Consider the following 18601-nt stretch of genomic DNA (forward strand, 5'->3'; position numbering starts at 1 on the left):
TGTACTAAGGGAGGAAAGCCAAGGTGGTGAGTTGTTCTGTTTGGAGCATGGCAGTAGAGAATCTTGAGATCAGGTAGGTCTGTCGCTGTAATTCACATGCATGAGTCAACTCCATTGAGGTGTCCTCAGATGAACCAAGGCTGAGTTTCTCAATTTGTAACTCTAGACCCTCTTAGATATTTATTCTGAATGCCTTTAGGCATGAAGATAAAGGAAATCTGTTTTCTTTCTTTTTATAATCACTTTTGCAAAAAACTGTTATCAACCCTCTTCTTCCCAGGGAACATGAAAAAATCAGATGTGTAAAAACCTCTTGAGGTTAAGAAAATTCAGCTATGCTGAAATCACTAAAATACTGCTGGAATTCATACTATGGTAACAATATCATTTCATGCTAAAGTTTTACTTAGTATCAATATATGAAATTCTTTAGTTAATTCTCCTCTAGGTTAGTGATGCTTCCCTGTGTTTATGATGCTGAATCAATATCTGTATCTGTTTTTTTACCCACATCAATTAAGAGGCACACCATTTCCTGAGTAAGGATGGGTGTAAAAGCTAACATAGCAAAAAGCTAGGTCAATCAACTATTCCATCCATAGAAAAATTCTGTCAATGCCATTCCATTTCCATGGTGTCTCAATTTATATCCACCCAGAACTGAACAGCAACTGAGAATTATGTTCCACATGCAAAGAAGTAAAAACTCATGTTTAACAAAAATTCCCTTACTTCTCTTATAGGCCTAAGAGCTGACAATCTATAAGCATGTAAAAATGTAACCATTGACTCAGTGGCTGAAGAACCTTCATGATTTCCAGTAGAAATCATGTAAATTTCCTTGGATAGCCTAGGTGAGAAAGAAATATACTTCCAACTGAAAAACGAAGAGCGATTTAAGTGTAGTTTTGCCTCCAAGTATTAGTGAACGGATGGTTCAGCCATAGGTCAGATTACTAGTTTCTTAAATAGCCAAGAATTAAGCAGTTAGTTTAACTGAAATTGGGAATAGATGATAGTTTGGCAATGATAAATGCTGTATTCAATTTCTGTTACTAATCAACAAACAAACAACAATAAAAATATAATTATCCAGTAACCTGGGACATAGTTGCAGAAAAGTTGAAAGCTTGTAAATAAAATTGAATACAATTACCTATATTCTAATATTTTCAATTGTTTTATAATTGGAAATAGTTCAAATATGGTATTCTGATTCAGCAATTTTACAATTTAAGTTTAAAATGTATCCTTTTAGGAGATGTAGCATCGTTGTTACATGCATATGAGATAAGTGTGCTTTTGCATTTAAGTGGGGTCCTTTTAAAGAAATGCAGCTATCTGTGAGCTTGCAAATGAATGCCAATTAACATCAACTATTACCTTCATCTAGGTTTGCTCAATGGAATGATTGCTTGAAGGTGTGATTATAAAAGTATATTACTTAATTTTTTGTGTACAGTCCCCATGTCTGTATTTCAGTGATGAAACTTTGATATTACAATCGACGTATTCCATAGGTCCCTTCAATTACATCACCAATTTCTGTTTTTCCAATCTTTTGATCTATGTTAGTCATTGATATTTTTCAAAGTTGTCTCTCTGACTTGGTGAAACGTAATTATATCTCCTTTTTTCCCCTTGTTTCTTGGATGGTGGTTTTTATTCTTTAAGGGTTGTTATAGAAGGTTTAGTTTTGAATTACAAACATAATGCAAAGTAATCTCTAAAAAGACTTAGAAGTCTTTCTCAAAATGTTTAACAGTCCTTCCCTCTGAAGTGTGCTTAGATTTAAAGCTTGCTTCTTTACTATTTATGTTATTGAAATCATGACTTTCAGGCCTTTTTTTTCCTCCTTTTTCTATGACTTATTTTATGCATGACAAAATTCTCTTGCTTATTGCTATGTGGTTGGCTGTCTTTTAACTTGAGTGTCCTGTGTTCATAGTGATTGCTTTTGCATGAGAATTATGAAATGTCATACAAATTAAATGGTTGTGGAAATAAAAAGAGAATGTGGGGCTTCACTTGCTTTTTTGTGTGCTGAGTATGTCAATTATGTGACACTTAAAATTACTTTCATTTGGCCTTTGACTTCCCCTTTGGTGTGTTCCTTTATTCTAGCAAATTAGCATTGTTAAGTATAATAAAACATTTATTAATCATTCACAGTGTTTTAATATAATTATTCTTCTAAAACATGATCCTATTATAAATAACTATTCTGGGCATGAAATTTCAAAAGGGCATAATTCCATTATATGACTAAAGTGATTAAGAAATATGAGCCCTGACTTGGTAACTACCTTAATAGCTAAACACCAAACTCCTATCAATGGGACCTTTTGTTATGAGATTATCAGTTGATGCATTTGTGTAGGTGACAAATGTCTTAAAACCACAGCATATATTCAAATGAAAACCCATGGGGAAATATTCGTTATTGAGAAGTAATTTTAAAAAGTCACAATTTAAAAAAAAGTATGAATTTAAAATGTATAACCCGTGTTAATGCTCTTATTTTTAAAAAAGGAAAAAGAAAAAGAAAAAGAACAACCTAAAAATGTTCATATCTTTATTTTCCCTAATGTTATTATCTTGTCCAAAATTAAAAGAATGAATTCATCCTATTTTCTTTATTGTTGTGACCAATTTAAATTAGAAAAGACACTGAATAAATTAAGTTCTTTCAGTTAATAAAACTGTTTACATTTTTGTATGCCGTGGGTACTTTTTTAAAGATCATTTCCTTGGTTTATGACTTATGAATTTCAAATCATAATGTATTTTTTATGCTGGATATGTTCAAAAACCAATTCTTTTATAAGATATTTTGGGGAAAGGGATTTTTTTTTCTCAAACAAAGTAGATAATCAACTATGATGTAACCACTTCCCCACTCTTTTTGAAATATCCTTGAGAGTTTTAGTACTTACATTTAACTTTTTGCCCTCAGTCTTGTTTATTCTTGAATTGTCTTTTTTTTTTTCCCTCCATTTCTCCATTCTCAATCCTAGGTCCCCTTACAAAGAAACAGACAGATGATTTAGGTGATAATGACGGTGCTGAAGATGAAGGTATTTTTTCCACAAAATCTATTTGCATGACAAGGGACTCAATCACTTTTTCCACCCCTTTCTATTTTTTTACTTCTTGTCTTTTTTTGAAAAGTTGTTTTTAATTCCCGTTTTTGATGTGTTTTGTCTTCTTGCTTGTTGTTACATATAAATATGCATTTTTAATTTTTTAAAAAAATGAATGTTTAGTTTTACATTTTGATGCCAATCATTAAAATGTTTTAAAAAGAGGGGCTTTTTTTATTTTCTTGAACTGACTTTTGATATGTTTCATCCCACGTTTTGACAACTGCGTCCACATTCTTTGAACTAACAATCTTTCCCTCCTAGTCTCTCTGTGCCCATTTTGCATGTTTTCTAATCTATGTAACTATGTTAGCCAATATTAAAATGTGTTTCATTTTTTTACATTTGGTATTTGTTTAAAAAGAACCCTATACCAAATAAAAGATAAGTTAAAAGCTGATATAAAGTGTTTCTTGAGCATTATGTTTTGGATTTTAGGATACCACTTTCCGTTGATTTACTGACATAGCACATAAATAATGAAATTTTGTAGGTAAGAAAAGGCAACACAAATCTTGGGTTAAGTACCAATCACTGTAGAGCCCCTTAAGTCCTCTGTGCTTATAGTAATGTTTTTGGTGAAGTTTTTATTATTTTAAAAGGATGAAATGGATAAATGTTAATTTCAAAAGGACATACTTTCTAGATTAGCAAATAAAATATTCTGATTTTCAAGGAATTGCCAACTATGAGCAATAAAATGTTTTCTGCTTCCTTAATATCACAATCGTTTTCTCCTTCATACTTTCTTATCATGTACAATTTGGTCTTAAATTTTTAAACCTAAGTACACAAAGACTGATCTGAAATTTCTCTCATTCCACTGTACCTGTACTTGGTTTTGAGTATCTAGAAAGGCTTACTGATTCTTTCAACTTACTTTGGTTTCATTGTTCTTTTTTTTTTCTTCTCTGTTTTTAATGCTACCCTAGTTACAACTATAATAGAGGTAACTAATGTAATCTAAGATTAAAAGTGATTCCCTGAAGCCTAGAAATTAAATCTCACAAAGATATTATTAATACAATAAGAAAGATTTTCCAACATAAAATAATCTGCAGCACCCAGGAGTGCTGGTTCCATGAGTTACAAGGAATCCGTGAGTGAATGACTTTTTACTGAACAATTTGCACTGTTTTCATTTTCAATATCAATTGTTACATATTTAACAAACCCCTTTACAGTAGGAAATTAAACTATAGAGGTAAATTGTTGGAAGCTTAGAAGTAATATTTGATATTAATATTTTTATAACATTTAAGAATTATTTTGAATGTGAAAATTATGATATTTAATAAAAATTCATTTACCATGAACCAAAGCAGTGAATTAAAGATTAAACACAAAGTAGCCATTGATATTTTAAATAAATCATTATAGGTGCCCAAGAGTTAAACACAACACAATATCAAAGTGCAAATTGTGATTTTTTTCTAATACTGTTAGAAATGTAATGTATTTAAACATTCAGAACATTTTTGAATTTTTAGGGCAAGGTTACTTTTCCCCTGTTCCAATGAAGGCTGTTTCCACTTTCAGACTTTGAATTTGTTGAGCTCTCTGAAAATCCTATAATCTATGCATTTGTTATCTAAATAATAAAGTGTAAAGGACTTATTAGTGTGTATCTTTGCAAAGTCCATAATTTTCCAATGTAGTCACAAAGTTGGTATATATCACTTCCCTATTTTAAAAATATTTTGGTTGCTGACTTAATGCAATTCATTTTTTTCTTTTGGTAAAATAGCATCAAGTAATCCTTTAACATGTTTAGAATAGATACCTAGAGGCAACCTATAGATGTGAATCTATTTCATAGATCTGTTTTGAAGCCTATCTAACATTTTTAATTGGCCATTAAAAAAATCCTAAACCCTTATTTAAATCAGCAGGTAGTACTCAAGTTATGTACTAAGCCGCTTATCACTAGAGTTATCAAATCCATAAATTTTTTTAAATGCTCCAAAGCAGAGAATGTCCAAGCAGCCGATTCAGTTCAGTCTATTCCTCTGTGTTGTATTGGATAATTGTTTTGAAGAGAAGAAAGAGTAATATCCTACAGGAAGAAAAATGTGGAAAGTTCTGAGCATCTTCTATTCAATGTCTTTGAGAATCACTTTGTAGATGTGAGTGTGAATAAAAATTACTTTGTTTCAAATGTTGAATCAACATCACTGGACATAATGAAAAGAATATAAACAACTTGATAAATTACCAGCATACTTCACTCAGAAGTCAGGTTATCTGATCATTTATAGGAAATTCTCCATCATTTTGTCATACCTCTGATACATTGATAAGTTTACCTGCTTTCAAGGTCCTGTCTCAGCTACTGCATTCTGAGCCTACCTGTGACTGTCCAAGATTGCCCCTGAGTCACTGACCCTCTCAGAGGACTTCAAAGTGGACTGCTATTACTCTAATCCTATGAGCCAATGCCCTTTTGCTACCTCTAGACCAAACCTCTAGACCAAATTGTTTCATTTTTCATGTATGCTTTACAATAACCAAAAGAGATGTATATTTTATTGGCTATCTCCATAGTTTAAAAAGAACTAAATAGAAGTAATAAAAACAGTTAAAAGCAACATCCCAGATTTCTACCAATTCATTTTAGAAATTTGGGAGATTTAAAAAATGTTAATCATGTTAAGAATATCTTAATATTAACATTTCAATATTCAAAAGCAATTTTATATTCTACAGAGAGCTTTCTAAAACTTGCTTCATAGATTTTTGTATATTTTTAAAACTAAAAGTGTACTTTGTGTTATATCCAGGTTAACAAGCACAAATTCAGTCAACTGTTATTATTTAGGTAGTTCTGAATGATTATCAAATTCCATTAAAATGAGCATAAAGCACAAAAAATGTTTTAAAATATCCCTTTATATATTGGAGCTTTAATTGAGGCAATGCTTTACAAGTTTAAAACTGTTAGGTGCCCAAAACTCTAAAATATGGTCAGTTAACCACTTTGTGAGTCCTTTAAGACAAAGGAAACCAGAAAACATATTTGAGAAGTTGTATGACTAATAATTGTTTACTAGGATCATAACAGGGATATGTGACCCCAAATCCTGGTTGTCAGGCACAAATAAATTCCCATTAAATGCTCTAGATCTAATGACACATTAAAATAATATAAAACTTTGCTTTATCAGAAAGATGAAACAGTTACTAAAGTTTAAAATCAAGATGTCTACTCAGATTTGAAGTTTGTTATTTTATTATTTGAAAAAATTAAAATACTTTCTTAAAAATTTAGAAGAAATTAATTACCCAGATAGTGTTTTTCCTGTAACTTTCCACTCCTTTCAAAGCCGTATATACTTAGCAAAGTTTTAAAAAATTGCAAATAACAGAAAATACAATCATTCTTGATGAACATTTGTAGTTCTAGTGAAACTGAGCTAGTATTTGAGGATCTCCAAGAAGGTTCTGATGATTTTAGTAAAGTCAGTAGTAGTTGTTTAGGCAAAGTAGGGAATCTTAAGTACATGTTGCACCTCATTTAAAGATACACAAGAGACACAGTCTGCAAGGATGACTTGGTTCTAATAAATTCAATATAAATTACTATATATAATTTATAATTTATATAATTTAGTAATTTACAATATAAATTACTAAAGTCCATTGAATATACTTCCACTGAAGAAAAATGGACCCCTGAAATTTGATTATTAAAAATATGGCAAAAGTAGATACTAATTCAATGGTATGCTATCAGATATACTGGTTTCATTTATAAGTAATCTAGTTCTTTTTTAAAGCAAATAGTTACAATTTGAACTGTTTACATTTGCTATTAACATAAAAAAACTATAAGTTAGGCAAGCAAGTAAAATCTGAGATGGACCATTCTGATTAAACATTATCAAAGAATTACAATTATTTTGAATGAGATCTTTCAGGATTCTAAAGTTTCTGAAACTTTATTATCAAAATTAAAGGTTCTACTGTCCAACAATTTTATCTATTTTATTAGTTAATATTCCTTAGAAAATTAACTTCAGAGTTACTTCAAGCCAAAAGAAGTATTTTTCAGAACCTGGCGTTAGAATTTTATAGAACTTTCTAGAAAAGACCTGCTCAATGTAAGTTCTTAGGCAAGGCTGAAATCTTTGAAAAGTTTGAAAAGATAAATTGAAAATTAAAATTAATCTAAGCTATCAGTAATCCTTTCAAGTCAAATTTCTTAAAGTAAAAATAAAGAGATTCTGCTTAAAATAGCTCCTAAAATCTTTTGTCATGTTTTCAATGTTTCCTGAAAATGTCCACTTCATTCAGTTATTAGGTATAAAATGTGGCAGGTCTTCTCTGTATTGTTTTCCAGGTGAACTAGATGGTTCTACCAAGATTTCATTACTGTTCACAGTTGGTGCTTTGTAATTCTATGTAATTTTAATTAAAGAAGAATTCTGAAACAGCCTCCCTCTGTGCTACCTCCAAGCATACAATTAGCAGAGTACAACGTCTGCTGTGAACAGTCAGTTAATGATTTCAGTTTAATAATTTATTATTGCTTCTTCAGTGCCAGTCATAGTAGAAAAATAAGAAACTAAAACTGTATGTATAAATTAGGCATTTAGGGCTCATAGTTTACCAATTTCAAAAAGATTATGTCCTTAGTATAAGTCTAATTTCTCCACAAGACCCCAATTCTTTACATAGGAACGAATACCATTTTCTCTTCCAAGGATTCCTGGAGAAAATAAATTTAAGTTTCCCTCTTAAATGTAGTTGTGTCTAGAAGATGATTTCTATATCAAAATATCTTCCTCTAATTACTTAAAAACAAAACAGTTTTTTCAAGCACATCTTTCAGGGGAGTGAGGTGTGGAGGTAAATTTTTACACAGGTTTTAAGTCAATTTAAAATAGTCTTTTAAAAAAAAAAAGTCTCTAAATTCTGCCATGAGCCATTTCCCCAAATTGAAAATATGGACAAACAAGATGAGCTGAAATTCTGCTCCTAACTGACTTTTCATTTACAGAAATCATTTTACTATTATGGTGGGAAAATGGAAGCATTCAAATTAGTCATTCTTTTTCACAGGAAATGTAAGACAATCTCTAAATAATCACAAGTTTTTTCAATGAATTTGTATCATCTTAGTTCAATCTGCCTCAAATGCAAAGTTGTAGGAGAGTTTAATTAAATTTTTTTTTCAGAAGCAAAGGAACAAAACCATAATTTTAAATGATACTCTTGATATTGATGTAAAAAAAGATAATATACTTGATATAATTTTAATTGTGCATATACCTCATGGGCTACTATGTAATGATAATGTTTTATTTATGCATATATTCAAAATCATATATTTACACATACATATAATCTTTCACTCTACATAATAGAACTGAAATGTAAGTTAGGTATTTTCCTACAGAAATTAGTGCATTTCTAATATTGATTAAAATTCTGTTACATTCCCTTTATATATTATTTCTATACCCTTATTGAGAACTACATAATTGTGAGAAATATATTTTAGAGAAGTAAACAGTCTTGGACAAATTCAAAGTTATAGAAATCACTTCAACTTCACCAATAAATTTTGGCATTTTACACTCAAAATTAGTTTTATCCTATTTTATGGCTACATGATTAAAATAGAGCACCAAAGTAGGGATAAAAAGAGTATGTTACATACAGAAAGAGATGAAAATTATAATTTTGTCATTCTGTTCTCCCAAAGGTTAAGGGTAGGTGGAATGAGTGAATGGTCAGGACTTCCTAAAAAAAAAAAAAAAAAAAAAAAAAAATTCATTTAAATGGCATTCCCCTAAACACGGCAATGACAGAAGCTCAGATGCACGTGACTTTACTGCCTAAACATTTGTTTAATACTATGCAAAGAGTAAAATGAAACTTCTTGCTATAAATAATATAATACTATAATTATATCCACAAATGGAAATATAAATGACAATGTAATCATATTACATTTGATACAAAGCTCTACAGTAAATAAGAAACGAAAAAAAACATTGTTTATTGACAACAGTAATGATAATATCATCCTTAGCTTATGACCCATAAATTCTATATGAGATCAGTTTTGAAAAGTAGTCCAAGAGCCTTTATCATTTGATTATTTCTTTTGGTTTTATTGTCACTTCTGGGAATCAGTTAAAATGCATTAAAATTCATACCTTTTTCAATTAGTCCAAGTTTTTAATTCAGTTGATAATTTGTAAACAAAATTTCAGATAGGAAACAATTGCTCTCTTTTTCAGTAACTCTTAACCTGAGTTGCTTAAGAAACACTTTACCAAAAACAGCAATTTAAAGACCTATATTAAAATCATGCCCTCTTGTCCCTAAAATGAAAAATATATTCTCTGCTTTGTTATTTGTGGTTTTTTGAGGGTAAGAACAATTGCCAACCATTTGTTTTTCAGATATTCGGGACAGTGGAGGTCCCAAGCCAGTGATGGTGTATATCCATGGTGGCTCATACATGGAAGGTACTGGAAACTTATATGATGGGAGCGTGCTGGCAAGCTATGGCAATGTGATCGTCATCACTGTCAACTATCGGCTTGGGGTACTTGGTAAGAAATTTCTTTTTTGTTTTTACCTTTAATACATGAAATATGTGATAGTTTTTGATTTATTATTGACTACTTTTTTTTTTTTTTTGGCTTGGCTTTGTTTCACTCCTTCTATGTTTGTTGACCTTTTCGAACCAAATTTTTGATAGTTCTAATGAGTTCTTTAAATGTTCCCAAACTATGTGACAAAGGATAGCTATGGAAGATTTTTAAATGTGAACCTAAAAGGTAATGAAATCATTCACATTTTGGGGACATGTACTACCTGGTTTGGCTTTATAGAACTATGAAACGTAACAATGGCAAGGCCTTAGGAAAAAAGTTGGTCCCTGGATGAATTTTTGCCTTCTTCTACTTTTCTTTTTTACAATGCTATAAAATTGCTGGAGGTTTGCGGTGACCTTAGAATCAGTTTTATATTCTCTCCCTGATTGTGTGTTTGGGCTGGTTTTGAGGAATGATTGTTTGCTATTGTTGTGCAGGGTTTTTTGTTTTGTTTTGTTTTGTTTTTGGTTCTATAATAATTAGAAATATGTTCTTAATGTATTTGATTGGATTATTTAATTTAGGAATGTATACATTGATTTCATAAAATGACTGAGTCCAGTTTAATAATGCATACGGTTCCCCAGGGAACTATGAAATAAAGACAATATACAGATCCTCAGTTTTTGAAGAAAAGTATAGAGAAATATTATTTTAAAAAAGTCTTTCCATGTTGTCTGAGGTAGGCATGTTATTTTATGTCATAAATATTTTTTAAAAAACCTGCCAAATTAAGTTTATTTGCTCCACTTTTATCAGAGTTTCAGGAGTAAAATTATTATATCATTTAGTAAACATCTGTATCTATGATATTTTCATTAACAGAATTTGCTAAAAAAGCACAATTTGACCAAAAAGAGGCTTTTATTTTTTAATATTAATTGTACTCAAAAGTTTATTCCATCCTACAGATTCAAGAGGTATAATCTATCATTTTTTGGACAAATAAATATCTCACACTTTCTTTCTTTATTCTAAAATATTTTGAAAAAAATATTTTGGATTACATTCTCTTTTTTGATTATTTGATGTCACATATTCAGGCCATATTAAGAATGAAGTTCGTTTACACTTCAGTATAAGCTATTATTATTCTAAATTCTGTGAAATCATAATTTCACATTTATGCTAATCGCAAAATATAAAATATATTGATTTTTTGTAAATCAAGTTCATATGTCTTGGGGAAGGAGATATCTTAGTAGAATGAAGGTGAAGTCTTAATCTTTTTCTAGTTTGCTATTTGGAAATTTGGAGAATGGTGAATGATTTCATAGATACACTGTATCAAAATAGGCCTGAAATATTTCTGTAGCCTTGCTTAGGTACTCATGGTTCCTCCAGGGTCTGGTCCTGCATTGGTTCAGTTGTTTTATAATTTCAATAGGCATGAACAAGTGTCTTCTCATCAATGAAAACTCTGCATGTTGCAAAATAAAGAAGAGTTCCTACTTCTTTTAAATATGTGTCTTGTTTCCTATAGAACATTTTAATGTGAGGGTCTTCAGTTATCTTCAATACTTTTCACTTAAATTATGATATTGTTTATAGTGCAGTTGTATTATTTAGCTCTTATTCTCATATATTTTTTGATTGTTCAGGTTGAAAATCCTGAGCAATGACCAGTCTACAGAAGGAAAATTTAAAGTTTAATACCAATAGTGGTTACAGTGTTTTCAAGGACTTGGACATCCAGTTAGTCATTTATGTATTTATTTTAAACTCTTTTGGTCACACCTTATATTACCCTTTTCTTTCATTGTTGTACCAACATAAAATGCAATTTGTAAAAATGAACTTTGTTGTTTTGTTAAAAGAAGCTTTGCTTCTTTCTTTCCTCACTCACTCACTCCTTCCTTCCTTCCTTTCTCCCTGCTCTCTTTCCCTCCTTTCCTTCCTTGGTCTTGCTATCCCTCTGACTACCCCATTCTCTCTCTTTTTCCTTCTTTCCTTCTTTTGCTGTGTTCATAAGTGGTGACTGATCCAATTTGAACCCTTAATTCATGCCCATTTTCTTATCTTTATGTGCCACACTGAATGGTTGGATTGCAGAACAACAAATGAAGAACTTGAAGAGCTTAATCACTTTGTATAATGGCAAATGGTGTTCGCGTTAATGACAGATGATTTTCTCAGTGTTAAATACTTTTTCTGGCTCTGCTGAATTCTAGGTTCTTCCATTATTCAATTCCTTAATTCCTCCTAAACACATAATAATCAGCCCAAAGCTGTCCTTTATTGAACTGTCAGCATGACGAGGTACAAAACTTTGTTAGTGAAACACTTTTGGGCATAACTTAAGACATTAATTCTAGATGGATTCTGGTCACTTTCTTCCAGAAAGATGTGTTGGGTCTTGTGAAAGCATATTTAAGTGAATTCATGAAAAAGAAATTATCAGAACATTTGTTTTAGTACCCTTTGCATGAGTGGTGCTCTAATACAGATCAACAGCTCATTTCACAGGACCGCAGCAATGAAGGCTATAGAGTTTTGAGGTTGTTCTTATGAATAATTTCTCTAACATGAACAAGGTAAGCCAAGGTTTCTTGGGTGTGGGATCCAAAAGTATTGCTGTCTAGTTTTCACTTGGGTAAATTACACAGAAAATGAGATTTAAGCCCACATTGGAGAAAATCTTGAATTCTGTTTTGATTTGGTTGTTTTGTTGTGAAGAAAACAAATTTGGGGGTCTAAAATAGAAAAAAACTAATTGTAAGACTATTGCTCTGAGGCGATTATCAATAAGTCAGTATGTCTGGAACAGTAATATAATTAGTATTGCTTTGAATTTGCCATCCTAGGGGGAAAGTCTTGCAAATTTTGCTTTCTTGTTTTTCTTCTCTTTTTGATGATAAGTGGAAATATAATAATGTTTTGGTAATAAAATTCATACTACTATCTAGTAGTCAAGCTTCCAGTTTAAAGTATTTCATGTTTAAAAATAATATTTTGTTCACTACAAAGTAGGAATAATGTGGAAGAAGAAAAGCACTTTCATCTGAAGCGCTAGTATGAGGACAGTGTTGGGTCCTCCGCCAATATCCTTTGGTGACTTTCTTTGGAACAGTAGTTACAATATGACTGTTATTGTGTTGTGCATGTTTTCTGCCCATCAAAAGATGATAAGAACTGATCATAAGATTGACAATAAAGTAGACCAGGCACTGTCGCACATGTCTGTAATCCCAGGGGCTCTGGAGGCTGAGATAGGAGGATAGCAAGTTCAAAGCCAGCCTCAGCAACAGTGAGGCGCTAAGCAAATCAGTGAGACCCTGTCTCTAGATAAGATACAAAATAGGGCTGAGGATGTGGCTCCTGAGTTCAATTCCCAGTACCCCTAAAATAAAATAAAATAAAATAAAATATAAAATAAAATTTAAAAGTTTGACAAAAAAGGAAAGGCAAGGGAGGACTCTGTCTCCAACCTCACTTCCCCACTTTTCCTCTTAGAGCTCTGGGTGGCCATGTTTCATAAACCAAGTTTTGGTTTTCTTTTCACTTCTTTCTATTTTTTTTTTTTTTTTGTCTTTTGCCAGTTTTGCATAAACTCTTTCAATATTTGCTTTCTTTACAATCTGGTATTTAATATACCATTACATAGTCCTTTAACATGTATTTAGAATAATTATTAGTACATAATTTTTAGTATTCCACTGTGCAGTTAATAAAGACTATTATCTTGGTAACTTAGGGAGAAATGCTTTGATATGTGTTCTTAAGGAGGAAAAGAATCAATATCAAATAGTTCAATTATAACTTGGATAAATGTGTATTCCTATGAACCAGAATTGAAAGGGACAATTAAATAGATCATTTGCTGTTTGGATGAAATACTATGCACTAAACATTTTTGAAACTAGAAACTATTTAAATGATAATGTATTTTCAAATCTCAAAAAAATGAAAAAAATGCATTAAGTAATTTAGTATTAAAATGTGTGCTGAGTACCTCTAAATTTAGAATAAATTCATAAGTTATTTTAAAGTAAAAGAAAAATTTTAACACCACTGTTAAGAATCTGACTTGGGCAAACATGAGATTCTTTATCTGATGGAAATTTAATGCGTCACTTTTGTCTTGATATGGATATTTTGGAGACCAATACGGAATCTGTAATTCTAGCCTATATTACTTCTTTTAGAAAATATTTCTTAAAATATTTCAAGGCTATGATATGTATTTAGAAGTTTTGCAAATTCTTTAAGAACATCTAATTAAATATTTTAATGAATAAATGATGTTTGTCCCACTCACCCATAAAAAAAACTAAAGTCATATCCCATCTACTTGTCTTTGAAATTTTTCATTTAGTTTACTTTATAATGTCATGTAAGACTAAATAATTTAAAGCAATCATTTGTTATCTTTACTGCATATCAGTTTTAGTGAACTCCTAAATTTATTTTTGTTCTCTTAGACTTAGTTAATGAAATTTGTTGATTCTTATAACTAGGTTGTCCATGAGGTAGTAATGCTACAGTATTATAAGACAAATGATAGAAATAACCATAAATTTGGTATGCCCAGTCACCAAATTACACTTATTTCAATATTTATATTTTGTATGAGAGATAAAAAGTAAGGACATTATCCTTATTTTTAAAGAGTATTGGATTTAATTGAGAGGAGAAGTAAACAGTAGAATGTTGCAATTGTATCCTAATTTATATTTCTAATATGTTTATTAATTCATTTGTATTATAAAGTCACTTTATAAGATCAGGAATCAGAACAACAAAAAAAAAATGGAAAGCAGTATAGAATATCAAATAAATTAATGAGGATGCCATGACTGAAATTCATATTTTAATCCTAACAGACTAGGAGCAAGATTTGTAAAATCTATATATTGCTCATGATTTAAAAAGAAAAGCATATTAGTTCTTTAAGCAGTACAATATTTTATCTTTTTTATTCTTTTTTGCATTGTTTTTGTTTCTGACTGTAAAATAAAAAACTATCAAAAGCTATAAAAACAAAACCCTCAAATTTGGCCTTATATTTAAGAGTAGTATACAATCAAATACTGTATTTTTATATGATGATTATATCCTACAATGTGTCTCAGGGTGATCTTGGGGCATAAAGGAGAAGGGTTTAGTTTGTCCTTGGAGTTCTTATGGGTTACTGGAGTTGGTAGCAGTTGAGCAAAACCATAATGAGTAGTTTATCCCTGAGACCAAAGTGAAGACTGAAGGACATCCTCTCTTTTACTTTAATTTATTCATACTACTTCTACCTTGAGAAAGTGGAAGTAATTTGTGACAAATGCACACATATAAATTGGTTTTTAAAATTATATTTGAATAGTAGTATATAAAATATAGATAAAAGGACACAGAGACTTAAGCCATGAGAATGTACCATTGGAGTTTTCAAGGTAAAAGGGAGACTAAATTGAATTTCATAATTATCAATATCATATGAAGAAACATACATAATAATCACAAAAATACATAAATAAATCTTTACCTGCACTACACAGACAAATTTATCCTAAGAGTATTATTGTTTTTATTTGGAACACGGAACACTATAGGAATTGTGTGATAGACTTCATGTTATTAGAAGATGCAAAATATCTTCAGTATGTGATTGTTTATAGTGATCTTCTGTAAAACTCACAAACACAATAATAATAAATGCTTACAATTTCCATAGTGTCATTTCAGCAAATAGCTAACCAATGCAATAGAGCTAAGGTATTTGGTGATTTCGCTTTTAATAAGATAAGGGCAAAGTCACTTTAGAATAATGGACATTAATAGATATTGTTTGTTCTATGGGAATAAGAAAAAGAACTTAAGATAGGTAATAATACTGTGCAAAGTAAAGCATTTCTTCATTATTTTTATTCTATCTACTCCTTCCAAAATGATGTCAGGTGGCATGGAACACAGTCAACTATTTAGTTATTCTGAAAACTTAGAAATAACCTGAAAGTAAGTATATAAGTTAATGTTGATATTATTAAAAGAAGAAAAAAATGTATTTTAGGTACATTCATTATAAATTGAGTAATCATATGCATAGACATTCTAGTAATTATTATGAATATTGTGAAAACAAGATAGACATGATCCTTGTTATCTTATTAACAATTAGAGAAGATTGAAAATAAGTGAAAAATTACACAAATGATACGCTTTATGTAGATGACAATTTAGTACAAAGTCAACTCCCAACTCCCTTTGCGGTTACAATGTAAGTTCTAGAGAAAGGACAAGTTCAATGAAAAGGGAGCTACTCTATTCCAGAGACTCAGAAAAGGTTTCCTAAGGAGGTGACATTCAGGTTTCCATTTCTTAGACTCCGCTGAGAAAATCCTGATTGAAAATCCTCAGGACATCCAGATTGTCATTTCCATTAGCCACTTCTCTGTTCTAATCTCTCTAGGTCTTTCCCTAGCACAGTACAGTGCTAACTGACTTGTCCCTGGCCTGTTTGATTTTTGATGTCACCCCAGATAAACTCCTATATCACCTCTGCTTCTTCTCATTCTCCTTCCCTGGCTCTCCTCTCCTAACCTGACCTCTGAATATTGAAGTCCCATTAAGAAAAGCCTTTGTTCTCTTTCCTTCTCTCTCTATAGTATTTCCCTAGGGGAATTCATGCGTAGCTCTGAATATGATCTCTGCAGAAGTGACTTTCCACTTCTATGCCTGAAAAAAACTGCATCTTCAGGACTGATCATTCCTCAGAACACCAGACTTTTCTGCTCTTCTCTCTCCCAACCTTCCCATGTGGATATCTAATGAATATCTTGGTCTTAACATGGCTGGAACATGCTAAATTCCTCAGACTCCCTTATTTATTGCCTTCCATATCTGGGTTACAATAACAGGTTATAACCGTAATTGCAACAACAGTAATAGTAATAATAGCCACATTCACTGGGGACTTATTGTATTCCAAAATCTGTTTTAAGCAGTTCTCATAGACAACAATCTTAAATTCTCACAGAAACCATATGAGGTAGGGTTGCAATTTTCCAGATTTTATAAACGCAAAAATAAATAAGCAGAGAAGCTAAGTAACTTACGCATTCATTCAAATCAAGTAATACTAGATGAGTTTTCCTTTCAGCACTGTGCTATACTGGTGGCATTGACCTTTCCATCTTGTATGAACCATCCAGCAAAATCTTGATACTTTCTGATTAATCTCTCTCCTTTATGTTCAATACACAGTCCCTCAGGTGTTCTTAATGAATTGTTCTAACACAATCCTGGATTTGTCCTTCTTTCCATTTCCCCCTTTACCAAACTTGGCAATGTCTCCCAGAATCTCTTACATTGTCTCTCTCTCTTTCATTTTTTCTCCTTACCTGTAATCCATTCACCACACTGCAAAATTAGATTATCTTTTAAAAGCATAAACTACACCAGCTCACTTCTTTGCTTAACATTCTCCATTGGCTTCACATTATTCACTTAAAATAAAATTAAACTTACTTCCTGCCTTGTCTGGCAAAACTCAGCATGAACAAGTCCTGGCTAGGATCTCAATTCATCTCACATGTTCTTCTTCTCTGTTCCAGCACCATCTTTCACTCTTCATATGTCTCAAACTCATTCCATTTTAGGGATTTTATACCTGCTGTTCTTTCTGCCCTGGATCTTTGTAGGGCCAGTTTCATATTTTTCTGATTGTGGTTTGGATATCATCTTCTCAGACCATTTATGTTAACTCCATCTAAAAAGAGCCATAATGTAACAAGTCATCTCCCTTTTAAAATTCTGTGCTAGATCTATCATCCCTGATTGTTCTGGTTTATATTAGTATTGCTTGTTTTACTATTGTCTAACTCTCTAAAGCCTCATACAGTCCCTGGCACATGGTATTTGCTCAGAAAATATTTGTGGAATGAACTTAAGGTGAATCTGGAGTATCAACAGGTGTTGATCTGATGTGGTCTTAGAGAGGAGGAAGAGGCAGAAAAGGGAGTCCTGGTGAAAGTCAGGTGAAAGAGAAGTCCTGGTTTGTTAAGGACCTGTACAAACCCAGTTGGAGGACTTTGAGAAAGGCGTGGGCACTCTTAAATAAGTTTGAAGACATAAGCAGTAGCCTGTGCATCAACTCACTAAAGATTTAGTACCTCTGAGAACAATGGGAAATAATTGCATGACATTGAACAGATTAGTGCGTGATTTTTTTTTTTAAAGTTTCAGGTGATCCTAGACCTTCATCAAAGTAGTTATCCTGTTAAAGATACAAAAAGCCTAAACGTTTAATGGACGGTCTTTTGTCAGTATTTGAGGCAGATATTTTGCTCAGAGTCTTACGGGATCAGTTGAGCCTTGGCGGACTCAGCTGAGTGAGGAAACATAGAGCAACAGAGATCTTGACAATTTTCCCTCCTTTTTTGATAATGAAATTGATCAAAACAGTTTTATGGAAAGCTCATTTAAATTTCTGTTTTGAAGGACTATGGATCAATGTGATTCATATTATTTCATAGGCTGGCCAGATATGAGATCATAATACAAAAATCTCTATTATGATGTCTTCTTATCATTATAATGTTTCTTTGCTATTAAGATAGTATCACTTAAGCTCCCCGTTGTCCTGAAAATGATGCCTTTTTATTAATTATCTTAAATAGTCTTTGTGCAAATTCTGAGGGGAAGTTGGGAGAATGTGGTTTATGATTTTCTTGAGTTATTAATATCAGTGATTTCAAATAAAGTTTAGAACTAGAATAAAATTTTCCTCATTCCTAGTGAAGGCATTCTTCTGGGGACAGCAACCAAGTAAACCATATGCAAAAAAATACTGAACTTCATTTTTGGAAAAGTTATCCTTTATCTCATTCATTCATGTGTCAGACATTAATTTCACAA

General features: G+C 31.4%; 1 protein-coding gene across 3 annotated transcripts in view; it reads left to right on the forward strand.

The window, feature by feature from the left end:
- Nlgn1 (neuroligin 1) overlaps nucleotides 1-18601 on the forward strand; it is a 677570-nt gene that overhangs the window by 217194 nt on the left and 441775 nt on the right. For 2 of the 3 annotated variants that reach the window (XM_047563981.1, XM_047563982.1), the window contains one exon: nucleotides 9557-9709. In XM_047563981.1, coding sequence (XP_047419937.1) covers nucleotides 9557-9709 — 153 coding nt within the window. Of the gene's footprint in view, nucleotides 1-3017; nucleotides 3078-9556; nucleotides 9710-18601 lie in introns of all 3 variants that reach the window. The other variant, XM_047563980.1, reaches the window with a different exon arrangement.

Source organism: Sciurus carolinensis, chromosome 9 (assembly GCF_902686445.1).
Source record: "Sciurus carolinensis chromosome 9, mSciCar1.2, whole genome shotgun sequence".
Lineage (NCBI taxonomy): Eukaryota > Metazoa > Chordata > Mammalia > Rodentia > Sciuridae > Sciurus > Sciurus carolinensis.